The sequence below is a fragment of the Melanerpes formicivorus genome, unplaced genomic scaffold (assembly GCF_026170545.1).
Source record: "Melanerpes formicivorus ecotype bairdi unplaced genomic scaffold, bMelFor1.0.p_v2 SCAF_1, whole genome shotgun sequence".
NCBI lineage: Eukaryota > Metazoa > Chordata > Aves > Piciformes > Picidae > Melanerpes > Melanerpes formicivorus.
The window spans coordinates 32657204-32681174 of record NW_027142353.1 but is presented as its reverse complement, the minus strand read 5'-3'; the positions used below and the strand labels follow the sequence as shown (position 1 = coordinate 32681174).

The 23971-nt window shown below is 49.1% G+C and overlaps 1 protein-coding gene across 1 annotated transcript in view; it reads right to left on the bottom strand.

Moving 5' to 3' along the window:
* Positions 1 to 23971, bottom strand: part of UVRAG (UV radiation resistance associated) — a 195639-nt gene that overhangs the window by 122166 nt on the left and 49502 nt on the right. Inside the window, exons 5-6 of the mRNA XM_068139323.1 lie at positions 21743 to 21817; positions 13809 to 13894 (exon numbers count right to left, since the gene is read on the bottom strand). Coding sequence (XP_067995424.1) covers positions 13809 to 13894; positions 21743 to 21817 — 161 coding nt within the window. The remainder of the gene's footprint in view (positions 1 to 13808; positions 13895 to 21742; positions 21818 to 23971) is intronic.

Here is a 23971-nt window from a genome sequence, read left to right as displayed (position 1 = left end):
GGCTGGACATCAGCAGGAAGTTCTTTACAATGCCAGTGGTAAAACACTGGACTATGTTGCCCAGGGATGCGGTCGAGAGGCCCCTTCCCAGTCCTCTGATTATCTTTATGACCCTCTGGACCCACTCCATGAGGTCCCTGTCCTTCTTGCATTGAGCTGGCCACAGTACTGCAGGTGGGGTCTCACTAGAGTAGAGGGCTAGAATCACCTCTCTGGACCTTTTGGCCACACTGCTTTTGATAGATTTGACGATTTTTAAAAGGCCTTTTCCAACCTAAAAGACTCTCTGACTGCATCCACTGGAAACTTTGCCCAAGCTGAAAGATAAAGCCACTAGCAGCACCATCCTTCCAGGACAAAGTCATCATAAAACCAAAGAGTCCCCATGGCATTATTCACAAAATCCTCCTTCTGAAACACCCTCAGGTATCACATTATCACTAAGGTTGGAAGAGACTTCAAAGATCATCGAGTCCAACCTGCCACCCAAGACTTCATGACTAGACCATGGCACCAAGTGCCACGTCCAATCCCCTCCTGAACACCTCCAGGGATGGGGACTCTACCACCTCCCTGGGCAGCACATTCCAATGACAAATGACTCTCTCTGGGAAGAACTTTCTCCTCACCTTGAGCCTAAACTTCCTCTGGTGCAGCTTGAGACTGTGTCCTCTTGTTCTGGTGCTGGCTGCCTGGGAGAAGAGACCAACCTCTGCCTGTCTACAACCTCCCTTAAGGTAGTTGTAGACAGCAATGAGGTCACCCCTGAGCCTCCTCTTCTCCAGGCTAAGCAACTCCAGCTCCCTCAGCCTCTCTTCACAGGGCTGTGCTCAAGTCCTCTCCCCAGCCTTGTTGCCCTTCTCTGGACACGTTCAAGTGTCTCAATGTCCTTCTTAAACTGAGGGGCCCAGAACTGAACTCAGGACTCAAGGTGTGGCCTAACCAGTGCAGTGTACAGGGGCACAATGACTTCCCTGCTCCTGCTGGCCACACTATTCCTAATGCAGGCCAGGATGCCATTGGCCCTCTTGACCACCTGGGCACACTGCTGGCTCATGTTTAGGCAGCTGCCAATCAGCACCCCCAGGTCCCTCTCTGTTTGGCAGCTCTCCAGCCACTCTGACCCCAGCCTGTAGCTCTGCATGGGGTTGTTGTGGCCAAAGTGCAGCACTTGGCACTTGGACTTGTTGAATGCCATCCTGTTGGACTCTGCCCATCTGTCCAGTCTGTCAAGGTTCCTCTGCAGAGCCCTTCTGCTAGAAAATCATTTAGCTAAGAAAGTGACATGTTCTGGTTTTGACCAAGTCTAATAAAGACCCTTAAAACCAGGAGAAGGGCCAGGTTCTGAGTTCTAATCTAACTGAGCGTTGCTTCAGAGATATGTTTTCCATGCCAGCACAAACAAAGCAGCAGAATGAAGCTGGGGTTTGAAGTTCTGCAGAGCTCTGTGTAATCTCTGAACCCCCCACCCCCCCCCAACTTGCATCAGGATCTAGCAACATCCCCATCTTGCTTATGCTAAAAAAGAAACTACTAAAAAAATCTACCACCCCAGGGGTGTTTAATTCCATCTGGCATATTAAGCTTGAAAGCTGGAGATAAGAGCAGCAGCAGACTACTAATCCTGTAGTTAAGCTGACACGAAAAAAACCACCCCAGAACCAACAGACCAAACCTCCACCTCTTTCATGCTTCATGGACTGTTTCAACTTGCTCTGACCCATGCTGCTCTCTTCTACAGATTCTGGCAGAAGCCAAGCTTGTAAATTGACTCTTGAGATGACTGATTAGCCTCAGTTTCCATGTAGCTTAGCACCACTGAAGTGAAATGCCTGAGAACAGGCAGTCTTGCTTCCACAGACCTAAAAATCCCCAAGGAACTTCTCCAGAAAAATGAAAATTCAGATCCCTGTTTCCATTGCTTCTCAGGAAGACACCACCCCACATGGTTCTTAGGCCAAGAGAGATGACAATTGTTCAGGCTGTTCATCCATTTCTGCGTGTTTGAGTATCCAGAGGCACTTTGAGAGGTCCAGTTACAGTTCATGTTTATTTATGCTGGCCTGAGGCCACCTGGGTTTTCATGGCCAGAGCCAAGGGGATGCCTGCCTTGTCTTGGCTGCCATTCCAGGATGAATAGCCAAATCTTCCAGGTGGAAATTTCTCCTTGTTAAAAACATCAAGCCTGGCCATCACAGAAAAAACAACCATGCTTATCACTAGCAAAGGGAAGTTTTCAGCAGAGGAATTTGCTGATTTAAGAGCACAAGTCAGGTTCGGAGAATCCTGCTGCCCATTCCATATGTGAGACTTTGTTACTTCCACATCTTGCTGGGAGAGGATGAGCAGTAGCAGCATCATAAAGTCTGAAAGGCTGTAAAATGAGTCAGGAATTTGATTGCTAAAATACTGTCAAGGGTTAGAGCTGGGTTGGCCACAAGACAAGTGCGAGATGCTCTCTGTGAACTCCTCTCAGAAGCTCAACAGGAGCCAGCAGTGTGCACTTGCAGCCCAGAAAGCCAATCACAGCCTGGGCTGCAGCAAGAGAAGCACAGCCAGGTCGAGGGAGGTGATTCTTCCCCTCTACTCCACTCTGCTGAGACCCCATCTGGAGCACTGTGTCCAGTTCTGGAGCCTCTATTATAGCAAGGACCTGGAGGTGCTGGAAGGTGTCCAGAGAAGGGCCACTAGGATGAGCAGAGGGCTGAAGCTCCTCTTCTAAGAGGACAGACTGAGGGAGTTGGGGTTGCTCAGTCTGGAGAAGGCTCCAAGGAGACCTTCTTGTGGCCTTCAGTATCTGAAGGGGGCTACAAGGAAGTTGGGGAGGGACTTTTTAGGGTGTCAGGGAGTGATAGAACTTGAGGGGGATGAAACAAAACTAGAAGTGGGTAGATTCAGATTGGCTGTTAGGAAGAAGTTCTTCCCCATGAGGGTGTTGAGACCCTGGCACAGGTTGCCCAGGGAGGTGGTGGAAGCCTCCTGCCTGGAGGTTTTGAAGGCCAGGCTGGAGGTGGCTCTGAGCAACCTGCTCTGGTGTGAGGCGTCCCTGGCCATGGCAGGGGGGTTGGAACTGGATGATCCTTGAGGTCCTTTCCAACCCTGAAAATTCTATGATTCTGCATCCCAAAGGGAAGACAAAGGGAATAAGGGAAAGGGGCTGATGAGTTAGGAAAGAAACTAAACAAGCTTTGATAGAAATAAGAACAATAAAATGAAATAAATAGATAGAAACAGATACAAATCAACACCAAATCCAACCCCTGATGGCAATGATGTCACCATCACCACTGATGGTGGGGCAGGCACTGGGTAAGTCCCAGTAGCAACTTGTCCCCATTCCCCTTTGTCTTTACCATGGGACTCTTTGTAAAAAGGAAGTCTCTCCCTCCTCCTGGTAGCTTCCCTTGTACATGGTTATGAGGTCTTCCCCAAGCTTTCTCTTCTCAAAGCTGAACAAACCCAGCTCTCTCATGCTTCCTTCACAGGACAGGTCTTCCAGACCTCTGATCATTCTTGGGGCTCTTCTCTGGACCCTTTCCAGCCTGTCCACATCATTCTTGTATAGCAGGGACCAAAACCATGCACAGTGCTCAAGGTTTGGCCTAACCAGCACCAAGTAGAGTAGGAGAATGACATCTTTATCCCTGCTTCTGATACCTTTAGTAATGCAACTCAACTTTCTTTGCCATTGTTCACCCACGTGGAGCATTCTGTTCACCAAGACCTCCAGGACCCTCTCCACAGTGCTGCTCTCAATCCAGGTGGCTCCCAATCTGAGCTGCATTCCTTGGGTTACGTGTTCCCAGGTGCAAGACCCTATGCTTGGCCTCATTAAACTTCATATAGTTCCTTCTTGTCCACTTGACCAGCCTGTCAAGACCTTCCTGGAGGGCAGCTCTCCCTTCTGGAGTGTCAACTACCCCACTCATTGTTTTGTTGTCAGCAAACTTCATCAGGATGCTCTTAATTCTAGTATCTAAATAATTAATGAAGATATTAAACAGCTTTGGGCCCAATATTGATCCCTGAAGACCCCTGGATGATTCACAGAATCACAGAATGTTAGAGGTTAGAAGTGACCTCCAGAGCTCATCCAGTCCACCCCACTGCCAAAGCAGGATCACTTAGGGCAGGCTGCACAGGAAGGCATCCAGGTGGCTTTGGAAAGGCTCCAGAGAAGGACACTCCACAACCTCTCTGGGCAGTCTGCTCCAGGGCTCTGGCACCCTCACACCAAAGAAGTTTCTCCTCCTGTTGAGCTGAAACCTTCTGTGTTCAAGTTTGTATCCATTGCTCCTTGGCTTATTGCTGTGCAGCACCCAAAAGAGCTTGGCCCCCTCCACTTGACACCCACCCCTCAGAGATTGAGAGACCTTGATCAGATCCCCTCTCAGCCTTCTCTTCCCCACACTAAACAGCCCCAGGGCTCTCAGTCTCTCTTCACAGGGCAGATGCTCAAGTCCCCTAAGCATCCTCCTGGCTCTCCCTTGGACTCTCTCCAGCAGGTCTCTGTCTCTCTTGCACTGCAGAGCCCAGAACTGGACAGAGGATTGCAGCTGTGGTCTCAGCAGGGCAGAGCAGAGGGGCAGAAGAACCTCCCCAGACCACACTTCTCTTGCTGCACCCCAGGATGCCATTGGCTCTCTAGGCCACAAGGGCACATTGTTGTCCCCTGCAGAACTTGCTGCCCACCAGCACTCCAAGGTCTTTCTCTGTGGAGCTACTTTCCAGCAGGGCAGCCTCTAACCTGTCCTGGTGCCTGTAATGTTATTCTTCCCCAGATGCAGGACCCTGCACTTGTCCTTATTGAACTCCATGAGGTTTGTCTGCACCCAGCCCTCACCCTGTCCAGATCTGGTTGGATGGCAGCACAGCCTAGTGGGGTGTTTGCCATCCCCCAGTTCTGTATCACCAGAGAATTTGCTTCACTCTAAGGGAAGTGTCCTACCTGACCCTGCTTTGTCCAGCCCCTCAACCCCTGACTCTGGGCTATGAATACTTTCAGAAAACAACAAATAATTCAAACTGCCTAAAGCACAGGGTGCTGCACTCCTGCCTGGCTACAGCCATGCTGCTGCCCATTTCTCGCATCAAAAGCCACTATCAATCCCTACCAACACATGTGTTAGTCCAAGGGGGTTTTAAACTGAAAATATCCAGGATGTTGGGAATTTCAGCAAATCATCATAGCTACTGCCTGGCAGCAATTAATATTGAAGTGGAAATTATAGTGCATCCCATCTGCTGAAAGAATGGTCAGACCATAGAGAAAGTTGGTTGGACTGGAGAGATGAAAATATAGGGCCAGGTTTCACTGGTTCTTGGAGCAAGTTTTTGTCTCCAGGCAGCATTTGGGAGGATTTCAGACTCTCAGATACTTTGAGGGACAACAGCTATTAGCAGGCCAATTGCTCTATGTGCAACACCACCACGAAAATCTCTTGGACAACACAAGATTTCAGTCCCTGCCTGCAGGGACTGGAAGTCAAATTTTCATCATGCAGGATTTTAAAGCCTTAAACTGTGGTGACTGCCAACGCATCCCATCTTCCCAACAACACTCCTTAAGCCTGAAAGGTCTATTTTTCAAAGTTTCAAGGCAAGAAAGGAGAGGAAAAGAAGGGAAGACTAAAATAAAATCAAAAATCCTATTCCCACCAGCGCTGCAAACGTGCCGAGAGCTTGATTAGGGAGACACGTCCAGAACATGACCTCAGCTGAATTTGGCCCATCCTGAGTGTTATGTGAAAGGTGAAACGTGTTGCTCCACAACCTATTACTACCAACTCCATAATATTTAGAAAGCCTTTAAGTGACCTCTTTGCAGGAAACCTGACAATAGGGCCAAGGGACCCAAACCACCTCACAGTTTGAGCTTTCCAGGTGGGGTGGTTAAAAAGGGGTTTTATGACACGTGGCTGGAAGAACATTCAGCCTGCAGTGCTACAGGCTGGGGTCAGATGGCTAGAGAGCAGCCAGGTAGAGAGGGACCTGGGGGTACTGGTCGATGGTAGGCTGAACATGAGCCAGCAGTGTGCCCAGACAGCCAGGAGGGCCAATGGCATCCTGGGCTGCATCAGGAACAGTGTGGCCAGCAGGAGCAGGGAGGTCATTCTGTCCCTGTACATTGCACTGGTTAGGCCACACCTTGAGTCCTGTGTCCAGTTCTGGGCCCCTCAGTTTAGGAAGGAGGTTGACTTGCTGGAAGGTGTCCAGAGAAGGGCAACAAAGTTGGTGAGGGGTTTGGAACACAAGCCCTATGAGGAGAGGCTGAGGGAGCTGGGGTTGCTTAGCCTGGAGAAGAGGAGGCTCAGGGGTGACCTTATTGCTCTCTACAACTACCTGAAGGGAGGTTGTAGGCAGGAAGAGTTTGGTCTCTTCTCCCAGGCAGCCAGCACCAGAACAAGAGGACACAGTCTCAGGCCGCACCAGGAGAGGTTTAGGCTGGAGGCTAGGAAGAAGTTCTACCCAGAGAGAGTGATTGCCCATTGGAATGGGCTGCCTGGGGAGGTGGTGGAGTCACCATCACTGGAGGTGTTCAGGAGGAGACTTGATAGGGTGCTTGGTGCCATGGTTTAGTTGATTAGGTGGTGTTGGATTGGTTGATAGGTTGAACACGATGATCTTGAAGGTCTCTTCCAACCTGGTTTATTCTATTGTATTCTATTCTATTTCCAGATGGGGTGAAATAAACTTCTTAGCAGCACGTTTGCCTGAGGATCTTGTCCCTGCTCAAAACCAAGGAGGTTCATGAGCTGCGGAGGCGCTGAGAACTTCCTTGTGTAAAAGCTAAGCTCTCTGGGCTCTTAAACTTTTCCTCCTGCTTAATTACCTTGTAAATCCATGCAATTAAGCATCTGAGCACACAGGCACTGTTTTAATCCAACGCTCTGGACTTTTTTTTTTCTACTGTTCATACACTCTGGCATCCCTTAATTAATTTAAATCAACATCATTTGAGCCAAGCACATGCTTTTCATTAGGGTCTATTCACAAGCTTCAGGAGTTTCAGCTATTCACCTCTCCAGAGCAAAACCAAAAAATGAAGTCCCGAGGAGGACCACAAGGATGATCCAAGGAGTGGAGCACCTCTGCTAGGAGAGGAGGCTGAGGGAGCTGAGGGTGTTCAGCCTAGAGAAGACTCTGGGGTGACCTTAGAGCTGCTTTCCAATACCTGGAGGGAATCTACAGGAAGGCTGCAGAGGGACTTTCCATCAAGGGTGTCTAGAGACAGGACAAGAGGGAATGGTTTTAAGCTGAGGGAGAGTAGGATTGGACTGGATCTTGGGAAGAAGTTCTTCAGTAGGAGGGTGGTGAGACTCTGGAGTAGACTGCCCAGGGAGGCTGTGGATGCCTCCTCCCTGGGGCTGTTCAAGGCCAGGCTGGATAAGGCCTTGAGCAGCCAAGTCTAGTTGAGAGGTGTCACTGATCATGGTGGGGAGGTTGGAGTAGTTCTGAGGTTCCTTCCAACTTATGCTGCTCTATGAAGTTAAAAGATTTCCTCCCAGAAAAGATTGACAGCAAACAGAGATCAGCCACAGAACTTCTCGCTCTGTAGACTAAGAGTTGAAGCTTGAGCTAGAACCTGCTCTTTCAGTCTTCACAGTGATCCTGGTGGCATTGCCACACCTGGCACCATAACAGCATCAGAGGAATTGGGATGCAGATATCACCATCACCAGGACTTGCTTCCTTGTCTGACAAGTTTCAAAGCAGCCAGTACAAGCTGTTCTTCAGCTTCACATCTCAGGAAAACATGAGGAAGCCACATGTGCAGCTTGTGATTTTTCACTACAGGCAAATATCAAATCACAAGAAAGGCTTTCAAAATGTGGGATTTATGTGACCAGATGCAAACCTTTATTGTGCAGACACCTCCCTGTTCTCTTTACAGCCAATGGACAGAAGCAGGCAGACAGCAATTCATTTCCTCCCAAAGCACGTGTCCTGTCAAATGAATCAACTCAAATTATAGACTCAGAGAATCATTTAGGCTGCAAAAGATCTTTAAGATAGAGTCCAATCATTAACCTATCATTACCAAGCCTGCTGCAAAACCACTTCTCTAAGTGAAACATGCAACATGTAGGTTGGAGATGAGGAACCATTTTTTCCCCCACAAAATGGGGGAAGGCCTGGACCAGGCTGCCCAGGGTAGAGCTGGAGTCCCCCCCATCCCTGAAGGAATTTAAAACCATGAAGATGTGGTGCTGAAGGACATAGTTTAGTGTTGACCTGGCAGTGCTGGGTTAATGGTTGGACTTGATGATCTTAAAGGTCTTTTTTTCCACTCAAAGCCATTCTGTGATGCTCTCACTCTTTGAGAAGAGTTCATGGACTTGTTACTCAAGTCTCAGCTGCTGGAGGAGGTGGCTTGGTAGGATAAAAAGGACATCTGCCAGAACAAGGTTATTTTTGGTTAACTACTACTGGTTATTTTAACTATCACCAGCCTTCTGAGCTAGATATTGAAGGTAAGTAGCAGTAGAGAGAGGAAACCTGTAACAAAAAGCAGAGCTTTATTAGAATAACCTTTATTAGAATAAACCAAACCAGGTTGGAAGAGACCTTCAAGATCATCGTGTCCAACCCATCAACCAATCCAACCCACCCAAACAGCTAACCCATGGCACCAAGCACCCCATCAAGTCTCCTTCTGAACACCTTCAATGACGGCGACTCCACCACCTCCCCAGGCAACCCATTCCATAGCGCAATCACTCTTTCTGTATAGAACTTCTTCCTAATATCTAACCTGAACCTCCCCTGGCGCAGCCTGAGACTGTGTCCTCTTGTTCTGGTACTGGCTGCCTGGGAGAAGAGACCATCATCAGCCTGTCTACAACCTCCTTTCAGGTAGTTGTAGAGAGTGACAAGGTCACCCCTGAGTCTCCTCTTCTCCAGGCTAAGCAGCCCCAGCTCCCTCAGCCTCTCCTCATAGGGCTTGTGTTCCAAACCCCTCACCAACTTTGTTGCTCTTCTCTGGACTCGTTCCAGCAAGTCAACATCCTTCCTAAACTGAGGGGCCCAGAACTGGACACAGTACTCGAGGTGTGGCCTAACCAGTGCAGTGTACAGGGGCAGAATGACCTCCCTGCTCCTGCTGGCCACACTGTTCTTGATGCAGGCCAGGATGCCATTGGCCCTCTTGGCTGCCTGGGCACACTGCAGGCTCATGTTAAGCCTACCATCAACCAGCACCCCCAGGTCCCTCTCTGCCTGGCTGCTCTCCAGCCACTCTGACCCCAGCCTGTAGCACTGCATGGGGTTGTTGTGGCCAATGTGCAGAACCCGGCATTTGGATGTGTTAAATCTCATGCCGTTGGATTCTGCCCATCTGTCCAGCCTGTCGAGGTCTCTCTGCAGAGCCTCTCTACCCTCCAGCAGATCAACTCTTGCCCCCAGCTTGGTGTCGTCAGCAAATTTACTGATGATGGACTCAATGCCCTCATCCAGGTCATCAATAAAGATGTTAAAGAGCACAGGGCCCAGCACTGATTTGAGATGGAATAGAAAAGATTCAGGACTATGTGAAAGACACTTTGCCTCAACTCCCAAGGAAGAGTCTGACCTCCACCTCCACATTGCTACCTCCTCCATTCTGGGAGTTGCAGAGATTAATAAGGTGTCTCAGCCTCTCCTCCAGGCTAAACAACCCCAATTCCCTCAGGCACTCTTCAGAAAACCTATCCTCCATAACCCTCTTCAGTGACCTTCTTTGGGCAAGCTCCAGCACCTCAAAGGTCTTGGAATGAAGGGCCTAAAACTGAACCCAGGACTCAAGGTGCAACCTCACCAGTGTTCAGTACAGGAGGACAATCACTTCCCCAGTCCTCATGGTCACTTCTCTTCCTGATCCAGGCCAGGCAGGATGCTGTTGGACTTCTTGGCCACCTAGACATACTGTGGATTATACTCAGCCAGCTGTCAATCAGCACCTCCAGGTCTCTCTCTACTGGGCAGCTTTCCAGCCACTCTTCTCCAAGCCATAGAGTTGTTGCTATTCAAGTTCAGGACCCAGCACTTGGCCTTAAAGATTTTCACACAATAGGCCTCAGCCCATCAATCCAGCCTGTCCAGATCCCTCTGCAGAGCATTTATACCTTCCAGCAGATCAACACTCCCTCTCAGCTTGGAGTCATCCACAAACTTAGTGAGGATGCCTTGATTCCCTTATCCTGATCGTTGCTAAACATATTAAAAGAGAACTGGCCCCAGTAGTGAGCCCTGGGAACATCACTTGTGACCACAAATCAAAGGAAACATGAAAGAAACCATGTATGAACAAAGTACTCAGGACAGCCAGCACACATTTGCTTCTTTCTATTTAACAAGGACTTGATATTAGGCAGTGTGAGAGTTGCTGTCTGACAGACTGTGCCAGAATGCAACCAGACCTTCGTAAGGTGCCCCCTGGTTGTTTTACACTCAAAGCACAAAAGGCAGACATTTCAAAAGCAGCCTTTGGTTTAAATATTCTTTACAGAACAGAGAACCAGCACGTTGAAAATTTAAAGAGAGCCTTATAAAATAAAAACTTCTGAATAAGCAACCCAGCGTTAACTTTCCCTACCACTTGCTTCACTCTGGAACAGGGAGCTGATGCTTCATGCAGCCAACAGTGACACCTGCAGTCAAGACTACCCAATGCATTCAACTTCTACAACTGATTAAACTCCTACAAGCCTTTCTACAAAGGCTTTTGAAAGCACATCAAACGCTTCCTCCCTTTTCAATGATCTCCTTTGTAACACATCTATTGCTATTATTTCTATAAGGACAGGCTGAGAGAGTCGGGGTTGTTGAGCCTGGAGAAGAGAAGGCTCCAGAGAGACCTTCTAACAGCCCTTCAGTACTTAAAGGGGCCTATAAGAAAGCTGGGAACGGAGTTTTTAACAGGGCCTGTTGTGACAGGAGAAAGGGTGATGGTTTGAAACTAAGAGGGGTTAAAGTAGACCTTTAAAGGTCCTTTCCAACCTTAACCATTCTATGATTTTATGTGTGGTATAAGCAAGTCATTGTAAGTTCACTTCTGGGTGGGTAAGTAGGTGTTTCTGATGGTGAAGACCACAAGAGACTAGTATGAAGGTGAACAAGAAAACCTCCTTCAGATCTGCTTTAATTCTAATTTCCAATACCAGAAGGGATCCTGCAGGAAGGCTGCAGAAGGACTTTTGCTAAGAGTGTCTAGAGCCAGGACAAGGGGAATGGTTTGAAGCTGAGGGAGAGCAGGGTTAGACAAGCTGAGGAAGAAGTTCTTCACTAGGAGGGTGGTGGGGCTCTGGAATAGGCTGCCCAGGGAGGCTGTGGTTGCCTCCTCCCTGGAGGTGGTCAAGGCCAGGCTGGATGAGGCCTTGACAGGTGGCTGGACAGGAGGTTGGAACAGATGATCTCTGAGGTCCCTTCTAACTAGAGCCATTCTCTGATCCTATGATGACAGTTCAAGCCTGTGACATGTAGGGAAATACAACAGAGGTTTGAAACACTTTTGGTAGGTAGGTTTTCAGCAATTTGTGTTTAAAGGCCATTTTGCAAGACTTCCTTTCTGCAATAGATTCAACAGTGGTTTGGGTTGAAAGAGACACTTAAAAGTCATCCAGTCCAAACTCCCTGCAATAAGCAGGGACATCTTCAATTAGATCAGGTGGCTCAGAGCCCCTTCCAACCTGACCTGGAATAGATCCAAGGATGGGGCATCTGCCACTCTTCTGGGCAACCTGGGCAAGTGTTTCACCACCTACAGCATAAAAAATGTCCTTCTCTCTAGGCTAAAGCTCCCCACTTTTAGTTTCAAAGCATCACCCTTTCTCCTGTTGCAACAAAACCTACTAAAAAACTGTCCTCATTCTTCTTCTAGGCCCCCTTCAAGAACTGAAGGCCACCAGGTCTTCCTAGAGCTTCCTCTTCTCCAAACTGAGCAATCCTAACCCTCTCAGCCTGGCCTTACAGCAGAGGGCTTCCAGCTCACTCCTCATTGTTGTGGCCTCCCATGGCCCCACTCCAACAGGTCCCTGTCTGTGCAGAGGACTCCAGAGCTAGAGACAGAACTCTAGGTGGAGTCTCAGCAGAGCCGAGGGTGAAGGAATTTGGGGTGAACCAGTTTCTGGCTGGGCAGTGCACCTCTTCTGGATTCCAGGGGAGAACTTTGCAACAGGGAAATTCAATTCAGTGGTTCAACACTGAAAAATAAAATGAACCCCTCACACTCACACATAGGTGTGGAGCTGTTTTGTTCCTACTGCAAGCATCAACCTACCACAGCTGGTTTGAGCAAGTTGCTTTTTTATCCCATTGTTCTGATTAAGAATAGAATAGACCAGACCAGGTTGGAAGAGACTTTCAAGATCATTGTGTCCAACCTATCATCCAACACCACCCAACCAACTAACCCATGGCACCAAACACCCCATCAAGTCTCCTCCTGAACACCTCCAGTGACGGCGACTCCACCACCTCCCTGGGCAGCACATTCCAATGGGTAATCACTCTCTCTGGGTAGAACTTCCTCCTAACATCCAACCTAAACCTCTCCTGGCACAGCTTGAGACTGTGTCCTCTTGTTCTGGTGCTGGCTGCCTGGGAGAAGAGACCAACGTCCGCCTGTCTACAACCTCCCTTCAGGTAGTTGTGGAGAGCAGTAAGGTCACCCCTGAGCCTCCTCCAGGCTAAGCAGCCCCAGCTCCCTCAGTCTCTCCTCACAGGGCTGTGTTCCAAGCCCCTCACCAACTTTGTTGCCCTTCTCTGGACATGTTCCAGCAAGTCAACATCCTTCCTAAACTGAGGGGCCCAGAACTGGACACAGGACTTGAGGTGTGTCCTAACCAGTGCAGTGTACAGGGGCAGAATGACCTCCCTGCTCCTGCTGGCCACACTGTTCCTGATGCAGGCCAGGATGCCATTGGCCCTCTTGGCTGCCTGGGCACACTGCAGGCTCATGTTCAGCCTACCATTGACCAGTACCCCCAGGTCCCTCTCTGCCTGGCTGCTCTCCAGCCACTCTGACCCCAGCCTGTAGCACTGCATGGGGTTGTCGTGGCCAATGTGCAGAACCTGGCACTTGGATGTGTTCAATCTCATGCCCTTGGACTCTGCCCATCCGTCCAGCCTGTCCAGATCCCTCTGCAGAGCCTCTCAACCCTCCAGCAGATCAACTCCTGCCCCCAGCTTGGTGTCATCAGCAAATTTACTGATGATGGACTCAGTGCCCTCATCCAGATCATCAATAAAGATGTTAAAGAGCACAGGGCCCAGCACTGATCCCTGGGGCACACCACTGGTGACTGGCTGCCAGCTGGCTGTGGCACCATTCACTACCACTCTCTGGGCTCAGCCTCCAGCCAGTTCCTAACCCAATGCAGTGTGCTCCTGTCCAAGCCATGGGCTGACAGCTTGGCCAGGAGTTTGCTGTGGGGGACAGTGTCAAAGGCCTTGCTGAGGTCCAGGCAGACCACATCCACAGGCCTCATTTACTGAAACGCAGTTTCACTTTCTGTTGAGGAGGACAGAGTTGGGGTTTTCCATAGCTGTTCTCCAACAAAGAAGCTCCATGATTTCAACAGTTGAAGGATAAGACCATGGGCCAGCTCTTTATGCAGATCACTCAGGAGTCTACATGGCAGAAGCCTAGAGACCACTGGGGAACACCAAAACATCAAAATCCATCTTCTTGCTACCAGCAGTAGACCAGCACAACCTCTCTCCTTTGTACATTCCAGTCCAGAAGGTATCTTTGTATTTGGAACTGCTCCTTCCACACACACACACACAAACCTTCCAACAGCTGAATAAAACAGCCTCAAACACCTTACCTAAGCAAAGAGAAGACATCGTACGAGTTACGGACGCAGTTCTGATCCACCTGGAGAAGACTGTTCTTCAGGGTACCTGAGTGATCCTTAAGGCAAAGAAAGAAAGTTAATTTAAGAACCAAAAACTTGTTGATTCTTGACTGAAAAACATGCCCTTTGGGGAGGAGAGCAAACGAGCTGCCATCGATTGCAGTTTAATACATTCTGGATTCATTCAGGTTTATGGAGGGAAGAAAGAATCACTTAAGGTGGCAAAAACATCAGGTTCAAGTCTGTCACAGAACCACAGGGGTTGGAAGGGACACCTGGAGATCATCTAGTCCAAGCTCTAAGGCACAGCAGGTCACACAGGACTATGTCCAGGTGGGTTTTGCATCACTTCAGAGATGGAGATTCCACCATCTTTCTGGGCAACCTGGACCAGTGCTCTGCCACTATCAAAGTAAAGAAGCTCCTCCTGTTGTTTAGATGGTACTTCCTACATTCAGGTTTATGTCTGTTACCTCCTGTCCTGTTGCTGGGCACCACTGAAGAAAGACTGATCCCATCCTCCTGATACCCACCCTTTAAATAAGCATTGATGAGATGCCCTCTCAGTCTCCTCCAGGCTAAAGCTTCCCAAGTCCCTCAGTCTCTATTCATCAGAGAGATGTTCTAGTCTCCTCATCATCTTTGTAGCCCTTTGCTGTACTCCCTCAACAGTTGCCTGGAACTGAAAAGCTCAGAACTGGACCCAGTACCCTAGATGTGGCCTCACTAAGGCATAGTGGAGGGCAAGAGAACCTCCCTCAACTTTCTGGCTGCACTCTTCTTAATGTGCCCCAGGATACCATTGGCCTTCTCAGCTACAAGGCACATTGGTGCCCTCCTACAGCAGCACTCACCTGTAGAGATGTGAGTGACCTCTCATTTGATCTGTATGTCCTCTTAAACATGATCCATTACTGAACAGATTGCACCCTTCAGTATTTCTGTGCATGCAATTTACAGCATTGCTGCTCTTAAGCTTCACCCCTGAGAGCCTATTTGGTAATGTGCCAGAGATGCACAAGACCATGAGATACAGAATCACAGGACTGGTTCAGTTGGAAAAGACCTCTTACATCACTGGGTCCAACTATCAATTCTTACTCCACCATAGCCATGAAACCACATCCCAAAGTGCCGTGCCCACCCATTTCTTGAACACCTCCAGGGATCCTGACTCCACCACCTCCCTGGGCAGCCAGTTCCAATGCCTTGCAGCCACTTCTGCAGCAAAGAAATTTTTCCTCATCTCCAACCTAAACCTCCTTTGCCACATTTTCAGGACATCTCCTATTATTCCATCTCTTAATACTAGAGACAACAGACCAACCTCCACATTACTGCAACCTTCTTTCAAGGAGTTGTAGAGAGCAATGAGGTCTCCCATCAGTCTCCTTGTCTGCAGACTGAACAATGCCAGCTCCCTCAGCTGCTCCTCACCAGCCCTGTTCTCCAGACCCTTCACTAGCTTTGTAACCCTTCTCTGGACATGCTCCAGCACCTCAATGTCTTTCTTGGAGTGCAAGGCCCAAAACTGAATACAGTACACAAGGTGTGGCCTCACTAGTGCCCAGTCCTGAGGGGCAATCACTTTGCTACTCCTGCTGGCCAGACCATTCCTGATACAGGCCAGGATGCTGTTGGCCTTCTCTTCATCCATGCTGTAACACATTTGGCACTTCACAGAGCCTCTCACCTCAGCCTATCTCCTTTTTCACAGAGTCACAGATTGCACTGGGTTTGAAGGGACCCTCAAAGGTCATCTTGTCCAATCCCACTGCTGGCACCAGGGACACCTCTAACTAGATCAGGCTGCCCAGGGCCACATCAAATCTGATCTTGAATGTCTCCAGAGGGGGCCTCAACTACAGCCCTGAGCAACCTGTCCCAGTATTTTACTACTGTCACTGTAAAGAACTTCCTTCTGATGTCCACCCTAAACGTCCCCTGCTTCGGTTTCAAGCCATTGCCACTCATGCTATGACTACAAGCCCTTCTAAACAGTCCTTCATAAGAATCCATGCTGTAATATGTTTAAAAGCTAAAATCAATCTTAGTTTCGATGTTTCTGGAAGTTCTAAGGAAAGGCTTATGTCATTCTTGAAAGTGAACATTCTGCACAAGAGGCATCAAAGCAGTGACAGGCATCCAGCTGCTCTTCATGCTGCAAAGGTCAGATGTTGAGCTTTTCCATATCCATCACAGTCACAAATTCCTAGAAATGACACAAACTCAGAACTTTCTTCACATGATAAAGTGAATTCTAAGCAGGTCAAACCAGCTGGCAGCACTGTTGGAACATTTATGGGTTGTAGGATAAGAGACATTTATTTTAACACATGAAGCAGCCCTGCTGGTATCCACGATCAGCTCCTTTTCCAGCAGGAAACACTCCAAGTACCACAAGCTCTGCCTCAGCAGGCTCCTTCCACAGACAAGATGGTGAAATGCAGAGCTGCCCATGGCAGCATCTCCTGACACAAGTGCATTAACCACAGGCCAATATAAAAAGGCATCTCAAGGTCTGAATGAAGTAGGATGGTGGAAACTGAAGGAGTTAGGATGGGATGCTGTAAGAGACTGAATCTTGTCTCCCTTGATATGAATCAACAAAGATAAAATCACCTTTGCTCCTTGCCCAGACAATAGCTGATGTGTATTGCCAGATGCAAGGTCCTGCATCTGGGTCGAGGCAATCCCAGGCACAAATACAGGCTGGGCAGGGACTGGCTGGAAAGCAGCCCTGAGGAGAGAGACTTGGGGGTGCTGGTGGGCAAAAAGCTCAACATGAGCTCTCAATGTGCACTTGCAGCCCGCAAAGCCAATCAGATCCTGGGCTGCATCAGGAGAAGTGTGGCCAGCAGGGCAAGGGAGGTGATCCTCCCCCTCTACTCAGCTCTGGTGAGACCCCACCTGGAGTACTGCCTCCAGTTCCGGAGCCCCTATTACAAGAGGGATGTGGAGGTGCTGGAAGGTGTCCAGAGAAGGGCCACGAGGATGATCAGAGGGCTGGAGCACCTCTCCTATGAGGACAGACTGAAGGAGTTGGGGCTGTTCAGTCTGCAGAAGAGGAGGCTCCGAGGTGACTTAATTGTGGCCTTCCAGTATCTGAAGGGGGCCTACAGGAAGGCTGGGGAGGAACTTCTCAGGATCTCAGGTAGTGATAGGACTAGGGGGAATGGAATGAAGCTGGAGGTGGGGAGATTCAGGCTGGATGTGAGGAGGAAGTTCTTCACCATGAGAGTGATGAAGCCCTGGAATGGGTTGTCCAGGGAGGTGGTCGAGGCCCCGTCCCTGGGGGTGTTTAAGCCCAGGCTGAATGAGGCTCTGGACAGCCTGATCTAGTGTGGGGTGTCCCTGCCCATGGCAGGGGTTGGAACTAGATGATCCTTGTGGTCCCTTCCAACCCTGACTGATACTATGATACTAGATAACAACTCTCTGGAATGTGTATAGACAAGATCATCTCTACCCATCTGCTACCCCAGAAAGGGAGGATGGTGAAAAAGACAATGGATTCACCTGGACACATATCTAAAAAACCCTGTGACTAAAAAACTGTATAAAAAGACCTCAGCAATGCCTGCTCAGAAGAAGAAAAACTGGTAAGTAAATACAAGGAGAGAAAAGGACACAGGAGAAAAGACATCACCATGTACCCTGGAAGCAGCAGGCCAGGAGGAACCTTCTTTCTGTGTCCAGAGTTCCACCTGCTGCAACTCATGGAGATGGAAGAACGTGCTCAGAGAATGACTTGGACTTTGGGATCTCTCCCTCCCCTCCTCCAGCAGAGGACAGCACAGCCAACAAGGAGGACACCTCCAAGCCAAAGCAGCAGCACCCTTCCTCCACAGACCCAAACAGTCTTGGAGGGTGCGGAAATATAATTCCTTTCCTCTTCTCTCTCCCTCTCTCCCTTCTTCTGTTCCATTCACTTTATTCTGCTAACACATAGCCTCCAGGCTGCTGCTGTTTTGGCCTCGTTTGTGTCTCTAATTTCATGACACAGGAATGTTCAGAAGAATGGAGTCTCTCTCCCTCGCCGCACTGAAACAGATGCTTTAAGAACAGTGGGCCTGGCACATCCAAGGAACTCCTCCACTCCCTCTACTCTACCCTAGTGAGTGGAGTGGTCGGTCCAGTTCTGGACTCAGCTCAAGAGTGACAAGGAACTAATGGAGAGAGTCCACAGAGGGCTGTGAGGATGAAGTGACTGGAGGGTATCAGGAGGAAAGGCTGAGAGACTGTTTAGCTTTGAGCTTAGTGGATCAACTCAATCATTATCAGTATCTATAAGGTGGACGGCAAGAGGACGGGTACAGTCTCCTTTCAGTGGTGCCCAGTGACAGGTCAAGGAGCAATAAGCAGAAACTGGAGGACAGAAAGTTCCACCTAAACATGAGGGAAAACTTTCCTAAACCAGGCTGCCCAGAGAGGCTGGTGGAGTCTCTTTCTCTGGAGAGATTCCAAACTTGACTGGACGTCCAGTTCTGGGCCCCTCAGTTTAAGAAGGACATTGAGACATTTGAACGTGCCCAGAGAAGGGCAACAAGGCTGGGGAGAGGCCTTGAACACAGCCCTGTGAGGAGAGGCTGAGGGAGCTGGGATTGTTTAGCCTGGAGAAGAGGAGTCTCAGGGGTGATCTTCTTGCTCTCTACAACTACCTGAAGGGTGGTTGTAGCCAGGAAGGGGTTGGTCTCTTCTCCCAGGCAACCAGCACCAGAACAAGAGGACACAGTCTCAAGCTGCACCAGGGGAAGTTTAGGCTGGAGGTGAGGAGAAAGCTCTTCACTGAGAGTCATTCGTCATTGGGATGTGCTGCCTAGGGAGGTGGTGGAGTCACCATCCCTGAAGGTGTTCAAGAAGGGATTGGATGTGGCACTTGGTGCTATGGTCTAGTCATGAGGTCTGTGGTGACAGGTTGGACTTGATGATCCTTGAGGTCTCTTCCAACCTTGGTGATACTGTGCGGATGTTGGTCTCTTCTCCCAGGCAGCCAGTACCAGAACAAGAGGACACAGTCTCAGGCTGCGCCAGGGGAGGTTCAGGTTGGATATTAGGAAGAAGTTCTATACAGAAAGAGTGATTGCCCATTGGAATGAGCTGCCCAGGGAGGTGGTGGAGTCGCCCTCATTGGAGGTGTTCAGGAGGAGACTTGATGGGGTGCTTGGTGCCATGGGTTAGTTGTTTAGGTGGGTTGGATTGGTTGATGGGTTGGACGCGATGATCTTGAAGGTCTCTTCCAACCTGGTTTGGTTTATTCTAAATAAAGGTTTGTTCTAAATACTGTAATCCCATGCAGCCTGCTCTGGGTGGCCCTGATTTAGCAGGGGTTTGGGGTAGATGATCTCCAGAGGTCCTTTCCAATCCCACTACACTGGGATTGTGTGGAAAATCAAAACTGCACAGCTACCAGCATCACCATTTCACACCATGCAGTTGACTCCATTTCAAGAAACATTGTCTTCACGAAGTAAAAGGTCAAAATCCTTCAGAGAATGAGGGGAGTGGTCTAAAATAACTCCTTTCAGGAGGGAAAGAATTTGGAGCAGCAACTTATTTTAGCCTTTCCCCCCCTTGTACTACAATGCGTGGAAAGGAAATTCCCAAAGAATCAAACACCAAGTGGTCTGTACCCACTGTTCTACCCTGAGGGAATTTGTAGTAAGGACAATGGCAGGGGTTCAAACTTTGTTATGAAAGAAGCTTTTGCCATCTGCACAGGCAGTTTGGCTGTTTCTCTGCATGTGTGTTTGTGAACATGAAGAAGGCAAGGCTCTGAGGAGATCTTACTCCAGCCTTCAAGTGCTTAAAAAGGGCCTATAAGAGTCACAGAATCATAGAATGTTAGGGGTTGGAAGAGACCTGAAAAGATCATTAAATCTATCTCCCCTGCCAGGGCAGGTCACACAGCAATGCATCCAGGTGGGCTTTGAATGTCTCCAGAAAAGAAGACTTCACAAGCTCTCTAGGCAGCCTCTTCCAGGGCTCCAGCACCCTCACAGTGAAAGTTTTTTCCTTATATTCATGTGGAACCTCCTCTGCTCCAGCTTGCACTCATTGCCCCTTGTCCTGACACCACTGGAAGGGGCCTGGCTCCTCCATCCTCCTCACATCACTGGAAGGGGCCTGGCTCCTTTTCCGGGAGTGTAGTGCTAGGACAAGGGGTAATGGCTTTAAACTGAAAGAGGAAAAAGTTAGAGTTGCTATTAGGAAGAAATTCTTCACTGTGAGGGTGGTGAAACACTGGAACAGGTTGCCCAGAGAAGCAGAGGAGGTCCCGTCCCTGGGGAGGTCACATTGGATGGGGCTTTGAGTAGGAGGTGTCCCTGCCCATGGCAGGGGGTTGGAAACAGATGATCTTTAAGGTCCCTTTCAAGTCAAACCATATTGTGATGATTCTGTGAATGGTGACCCACACTGTTGACTATAAATCCACTGCCCCCATCCAAAACCTCCCAAGACTGGGCCTGCTGGCCGTTGCTAATGCAGAAACTGTAAGCTGTGCATCCCGGAGTCATTTTGTCTCCAGCCAGGGACTCCTTACACAGCCTGTCTAAACCATGGGACTGCCACCAGCCATTTGGGTATTAAAAAGCCATGCCAAGCGTGCTATTTACAATAGGTAAGGTGAAATTTATTCATCAGTGATGTGGTAATCACCGTTGCCATGTAATTAATTAGGCTGCAGTCACAAGATTGGCTGGAGAAGCACAAACACCACAGAGGAGCCTGGGGAAAAAAACAAACCCCCGGGGGGGAAACAGTTGCAACACAGAGCAAATAAAGAGCTTCCTATGTAGAAGCTACAAACTGGTTTTAAGGGTAAGAACCAAAACTTAACATGCCATGAAAACGAGCCTTAATAGCCCCAGTGGATTATCAAAGTATTCTACGTCTAAATGCAGCGTCTGCCGCACACAGAATAAAGCCAAAGCTTGTTCTCAGTAACCAGAGTTGGGGATTTTGGGACTTAAAATGCTATGATTCAAGCTTTCCCAGGGCAGCTCAGCTGCCCATACAACAGAGGTAAGATATCAGTTCTTATCAGTCATGTCAGGAAAGTTTTTCATAGAATCATTTAGGTTTAGGTTGGAAGGGACCTCAGAGATCATCTACTCCAACCACCTCACCATGAGCAGGGACACCTCTCAACTAGAGTCAGCTGCTAAAAGCTTCATCCAGCCTGGCCTTGAACAACCCCAGGGAGGAGGCAGCCACAACCTCCCTGGGCAGCCTGATCCAGAGTCTCACCACCCTCCTACTGAAGAACTTCTTCCTCAGCTCCAGTCTAACTCTTCTCTCCCTCAGTTTCAAACCATTCCCCCTCATCCTGTCCCTAGACACCATTAGGAAAAGTCCTTCTGCAGCCTTCCTGCAGGATCCCTTCAACTATTGGAAGGGAGTCTCTATGGGCCTCCTCAGAGTTTTCTCCAGGCTGAACACCTCCAGCTCCCTCAGCCTGTCCTCATAGCAGAGGTGCTCCAGCCCTTGGAGCATATTTGTGGCCTCTTGTGCACTGCCTCCAACAGCTCTATGTCCTCCTTGCGCTGGGGACACCAGGACTGGAGGCAGGATTGGAGGTGGGGGTCTCAGCAGAGCAGAGTCAAAGGGCAGAATCTCCTCTCTTGCACCACTGCCCACACTCCTCTTGCTGCAGCCTTTCTGGGCTGCATGAGGGCACTGCTGGCTCCTGGGGACCTTCTCAGCAACCAGAACCACCAAGTCTCTTTTTTCAGAGATACTTTCAACCCACTCTGCACCCAGCCTGGGTTTGTGCCTGGCCAGTTTCAAAATGAAACATTTCAATGTTCTGAGCATCCAAGTGTCAACGTTCAAGTTTAGCAGTTGCACTTCAGCTCCTCACCACAGCTAACAAGCCAGAATAAATATGATTTGGCCCTTACCTTCTGGTCAAATGAAGCTCCATAATAACCATCATTCAGACCAAAAATAATCTCATTTGGATTTCTTGCATGTATCTGCAAGAAGATAAGAACATAAACCATTTTACACTCAGCTCAATGAGGACTTCACACAGCAAAAGAGAGTAAGCTGCTCTGTTTAAAAGCTGAAAGCTGTTTATCAGCACTTGAGACCCCAGCCACACACAAAATCTCAGAGAAAACAGCACTTGACCATGAAATGCATTTGCCTCACAGCTTTAAAGAGTCACATAACTTGTCAATGGTCTGGAGGAGGAAATTGAAGGCAATATCAGCAGATTTACAGATGACACTAAATTGGGTGGGAGGGTTGAACTGCTGAAGGGTAGAAATGGTCTGCAAAGCCACCTGGCTGGGCTGGATGGATGGGCTGAGGTCAGTTGCATGAGGGTTAATGAAGGCAAGTGTTGAGTCCTGCACTTGGGTCACAACAACCCCATGAATGCTGCAGGCTTGGGGCAGAGTAGCTGGAAAGCTGCCCAGCAGAAGAGGACCTGGGAGTACAGGTTGACAGCTGATTGAACACAAGCCAGCAGTGAGCCCAAATGGCCAAGATGGTTGATGGCTCAGGTTGGAAGGAACCTCCAAGGTCATCTATCCCACCCCTCCTGCAGTCAGCAGGAGCATCCACAACTAAATCAGATTGGCCAAAGCCCTGCTGAGCCTCACCTTGAATATCTCCAGGGATGGGGCCTCAACCACCTCCCTGGGCAACCTGTTCCAGTGTTCCACCACCCTCATGGTGCAGAACCTGTTCCTAACATCCAATCTGAATCTGCTCTTTTGTAGTTTCAAACCATTTCCCCTCATCTTATCACTGCAGGCCTTTGGAAACAGTCCCTCTGCAGCCTTCCTGTAGGCTCTCTTTAGGTACTGGAAGGTTGCTATGAGGTCTCTCCAGAGCCTTCTCTTCTCCAGAATGAAAAAACCCAGCTTCCTCAGTCTGTCCTTGTAGGTGAGGTGCTCCAGACCCCTGGTCATTTTGGTGGCCCTCCTCAGGGTCCATGTCCTCCATGTATTGGAGGGCTCCAATGCTGGATGCAGTACTTCAGGCAAGGTCTCACCAGAGCAGAGAGGCAGAATCCCCTCTCTCCATCTGCTGGCCACACTGCTTTAGATGCAGCCCAGGCTGCAATTTGCCTTCTAGGCTGCAAGTGCACACTGCTGACTCATGTCCATCTTCTCATCCACCAGCAGCACCCTAAACCCTCCCTGCAGGGCTATTTTCAACTTCATCAATACAGGCTGGGGGATGATGTACCTAGGTACAGGACCTTGCACTTAGCCTCACTGAACCTCATGAGGATCTCCTCAGTCTACTTCTCCAGCCTGTCCAGCTCCCTCTGGATGCTCTCCTGTCCTTCAGACTTATCAACCACATCACTCAGCTTGGTACCATCTGCAAACTTGTGGAGGGTGCCTCAATCTCACTGTCTGTAGCACTAATGAAGATATTGAACAGCACTGGTCCTGGACACTGGAGAGACACCACTTGTCACTCATCTCCACTATTCAGTATCACTAAGGTTGGAAGAGACCTCAAAGATCATCGAGTCCAACCTGTCACCACAGACCTCATGACTAGAGTAGAGAGGACGCTACTGCCCACTGCAGGCTTGAACTCACGACCTTCCCATTAAGGGTCTGATGCGCTACCAACTGAGCCACCTGAGGGGCTCTAGCAGTAGGGTTGGAACTAGATGACACTTTTAAGGTCTCTTCCAAACCATACCATGACAATGGATTAAAACTGTAATATGCACAAGCATTATGATCTGTGTTCATTTAAAATCCAAGTACAATCATGTTGCTATCGCCTTCAAATGAGGCATTGTAATTTAAAGCACCAAGTGCTAGATGTTCTCATTTGAGAGTCCCAGTCAACAATGGCAACATATTCAGCTAGTCAAGATCTAAAGCTCTGAAGCAAGCTAAATTAATCTCTGCAATCAAGCTTTAAATTATGCCCTTTAAATGCCCTTTCCTTTCTTAGCATAATGCATATTTGTTCACGCAGGCCACAGAAAGGAAGAGGTTGGAAGGAACCTCTGGGGATCACAGACTCCAACCCCACTGCTAAAGCAGGAACACCCACAGCAGGTTCCACAGGATGACAATGGCCAGGTGGGTTTGGAATCTCTCCCGAGATAGAGACTCCACAACCTCTCTGGGCAGCCTGCTCCAGGGCTC